At 40.6% G+C, this 3796-nt stretch overlaps 1 protein-coding gene across 1 annotated transcript in view; it reads left to right on the top strand.

Moving 5' to 3' along the window:
- Positions 1-958: 958 nt before the first annotated feature.
- The window catches only part of LOC149181237 (regulator of nonsense transcripts UPF3-like), a 56489-nt gene continuing 53651 nt past the window's right edge, over positions 959-3796 (top strand). The window contains exon 1 of the mRNA XM_089414125.1: positions 959-1310. Coding sequence (XP_089270251.1) covers positions 959-1310 — 352 coding nt within the window. The remainder of the gene's footprint in view (positions 1311-3796) is intronic.

Below are 3796 nucleotides of genomic sequence, written 5' to 3'. Positions count from 1 at the left end.
GTAATTTATTGTAAAAGAAAATTTGTGAACTCTCCAAGACCACGTGACAAGGTCACCTTGAAGTCGGCCTTAAGATTTTTCTAGTAGGACATGTCGGCCTAGGCAGCAATTCAAGTCGACTTATTTTGGATGCACAGACCACTATATATAGGCAGCTCGGCCTTCATTTGGAGACAAGAAAATTTTATCAAGCAATTTGAAATAGGAAGAGGTGCGAAGATCATAAGGGGCAGTCTCATAACCAGCGAACTGAAAGGCAAGAAGAGCAAGGAGGTTCAACATTGTTTTGGGTAATTTCTCCTCACACGTGATAGAAATTTAGTGTTTCTGCAATAGGGATATACAGTCTCTAGAGAAGCCATTAAGGAAGCCATCAAGTATCATTCTAGCTAGCTGAAGCCTCAAGGAGGAATCTCCAAGTCAAGCCAAGAAGAAAGGGTCTCAAAATTATCTCAAATCAAGTTCACAGATGGGAATTGTAGAAGTACAGTTGGGCTGAGAATTGCAGGATTGTGATAGGAGGCCGAAAATTCAGAGTAGTCGAAGTTAGCAGTACTGGAAGCTAGTTTGACCAAGTGTTGACTTGGGGCAAGAAAGAGAAGAAGTGAAAGGCGTCTTATGACTTGATCTTGGAGAGGTCAAATAAGTCAAGGGTCTTGGTCTGGGTATTCGTCAATTGAAGTCTCTATAAGAAGAAGAATTCGTTTGGGTTTTCCTCTCAAGCTGGAGAGGTTTTGGCCCTCGCTGATCGCCTATATTTTGTGTCTCGTCTCTTTATTGTTTATGCTTTGGTAGCTATTTGATGAAGAAGAACACTATAATAATCTAACTAAAGAGAAGATCATAATTTAATGAAGTAAAAAGCAATCACAAGCAGTTATCATTAGAAGAGAAATCACTTGATTGCTATGCCTTAGATTTCTCAACATATCTTTCATGCAAATTGTGTGGGATGAAGATGACAGGAGGGGTTATGCAATTGAAATATCATCTGACTAGACTCCCTGGACATGATGTTGGGCTTTATACAAATTGTAGAGCGGAGCTTAAAAGAGCTGCACTTGAAGCAATTGATGAAAAGGACGGAAAGAAAGAAGAGTCAGAAAGAAACAAGGTTGAATGTGCAGGCAATTCTTCAGGGATATTTGCTTCTGAGTTTGAGGTTGAGGGTAGTGGGAGGGGCTCGACAACATCACTTGTTGATGTTACTGGGAGTGTGAGGTCATCATTTTTTGTTCCACAAACTGGACATGGAGCACAACCTTCCATAAAGGAAGTTGTTAAAAAGAAGCAGATAGAGATATGTGGAGGTGGTTTTTATGGAGTGTATTACCTCTCAGCATCACAAAAAACAATCCATTTTGGCAGCCAATGTGTGATGTTATTGCTATTGTGGGCTCGTGGTACAAAAGTGCTACATATGAGGAGTTGCAAGGGCCAATCCTTTAAGCAGAAACGCAGGACATCAACTCTTCATTAGCGGAGTTGAAGCAGACATGGGAGGTGCTTAGATGCACAATGATGTCTAATGGTTGGACAAATAGGAAGGGTAGGACCCTTATAAATTTCTTGGTGTGCAAACTGTGGTGCAAGTCATAATAGATAATGCAGCTAATTATTGTTAAATTTTGGTAGCATCGGAAGTGCTCTAGCCTTGAAAATTGGTGGAGAGGCTAAGGCACATGAGTTCTAAAGAACCCAGAAACCATTTGGTGAAATTCCACCCGAATTGTATTTTATTAAAATGATTAATATTTTTAATGGAGTTCCTAAGTCTAAACTTAGGGAAAATAAAATATTAATGTGTATTAATCAAAATGTGGGTGAGAATGATCTAGAACGCGGATCAAGTCATGTTTTAATCTTAGCCGTTGATTAGAGACTTAATCTCGACCGTTGAAGATTCAACAGGAAAAGTATAAAATGGAGGCTTGGGGTTCATTTGGAAACACACGGAGAGAACGAATTGATCTAGAATTCAATTTCTGGGGCTAGGAAGCTAAGAAATTTAAACTAAGTGATCATTCAGAAGCAGAGGGGCAGTGAGGATCCGGGAGAAGGACTTTCTGGAGAATACTAACAAAGAGGTGGAGAGAGCTTGCAGAGAGGTAGCGCAGTAGTTGGGAGAGCTGACGCTGGGCCAGTCTGGGCCCACGTTGTCCTGACGCAGAGCCAAAAGGGTCATTGTATAGCTGAAAAGCTGCCTGTCACGCAAAATCCAGAACTGCCGAGAATAGCGGGAACTGCCGGAACAATCGGGATAGCTGACGTAGAGGGCAGAGAAGTTGACACAGGGCTGATGCAGAGCCTATGCAGGGCCAATGTAGAAATAGTCAGGGTTAGCCAGTCTTGTGCCGGATCAGCTGAAATTCTGCCGGGTGAAGTGAGGTAAAACTCACTCAGATTTTCCGCCAGTATTTTTCTCTGTAAAGGATTGCTAGATGAGCATCCTAGATTTGTATTCAGATATTTCTCCTGCATAATAATAAACCCTCAGAACTGCTGCACCGGTTTTCTCGCATTGGGTTTTTCCGGGGACTATTGTGTCCAAAAATAAGTGTCCTATGTATCTTGTTCTTTGCTCTGTTTTCTGTTTCATGAGATCAAATATTTAATTAGTGTAGGTTGCAGAAGTAATTTGCTTCAGTATTCAGAAGAATAACTTGATGAATGTAATTTAAAAATCAAGTAGGTGAAGTAGATTCAGATTTGCTGCAGTAGGGGTTCCTTCGAGTCTAGGAATTTTCACAATTATGTGGCTACCGACAGGATGCTTATGGACAGGCACCACACATTGTTCTGGGCGGACTCCATGTGTAGCGCATTGTATCGATTTGTTGCTTGATGATATGGGGAAACTCTTCTTCATCAATGAGTTGATTGATATGGCTAGGAGCTCCCCAAGTTTATAGATAACTATGCTTTTGTTTTTAGCATCATGAGGAGATACACTAGAAACAGGGAGTTGCGGCGTCCTACAATCACACGTTTTTCCACCAACTTTATTACTCTTTAATCTTTGCTTCAATGCCAGTTTGAGTTGAAGCAAATGTTTGTTTTTGATGAGTGGCGTGATTGTAGATACAACAGGAGACAAGATGGGAGAGCCATTGCAAAAATGGTGTACACTGACACATTTTGGCAAGGAGTAGAAGAAGTGTGCTCAGTTAGTGAACCTATAGTAAAGGTTTTGAGATTGGTAGATGGGGATAAGCCTACAATGGCTTATTTGTATGAGGCCATGGATAGGTCAAGGAGATCATTTGTGCTTATTATGCAAACAAGGGTTTTGTTGGGCTTAATAGACAGATGATGTTATGGGATGTGATTGATAGTTGGTGGACAGGGATGCTTCATCGACCCATTCATGCAGCAACACTCTTCCTCAACCTCGCATTTTCATACAAATGCGGCTTTGATTTTGATGGTGAGGTGATGGAAGGGCTCCATTCCTGTATTCATAGGATGGTACCTAATCCTGAGCTTTGCAACAAAATCAATCGCAAGATACAGATGTATCAGGATTTTGTTGGCCTTTTTGAACAACTTTTGTTAAAGTTCCAAGGAAGCAGATATGCCAAAGATTTTTCAAATGGTCAGATCATCAATCAGTAATTTATTAAGTCATTGTAAACCCATTCCGCAAATTTATAATGTAAATGATGCTAGTATGACTGTGTCTATATGTAACAACCCATGTAAGCCTATTATTTTGGCGAAAATCTCAACCTAGGAGGTTTTTTCATCTCACTGATTCATTTGTGTTTCTAAACATAGATGGTCGGCAGAGTTGTTC

Source organism: Pinus tabuliformis, chromosome 3_2, assembly GCF_031772625.1.
Source record: "Pinus tabuliformis cultivar Carrire ecotype Pingquan chromosome 3_2, CPIR1, whole genome shotgun sequence".
NCBI lineage: Eukaryota > Viridiplantae > Streptophyta > Pinopsida > Pinales > Pinaceae > Pinus > Pinus tabuliformis.
The sequence above is the reverse complement of the archived record's forward strand: the minus strand, read 5'-3'. Positions and strand labels throughout refer to the sequence as shown.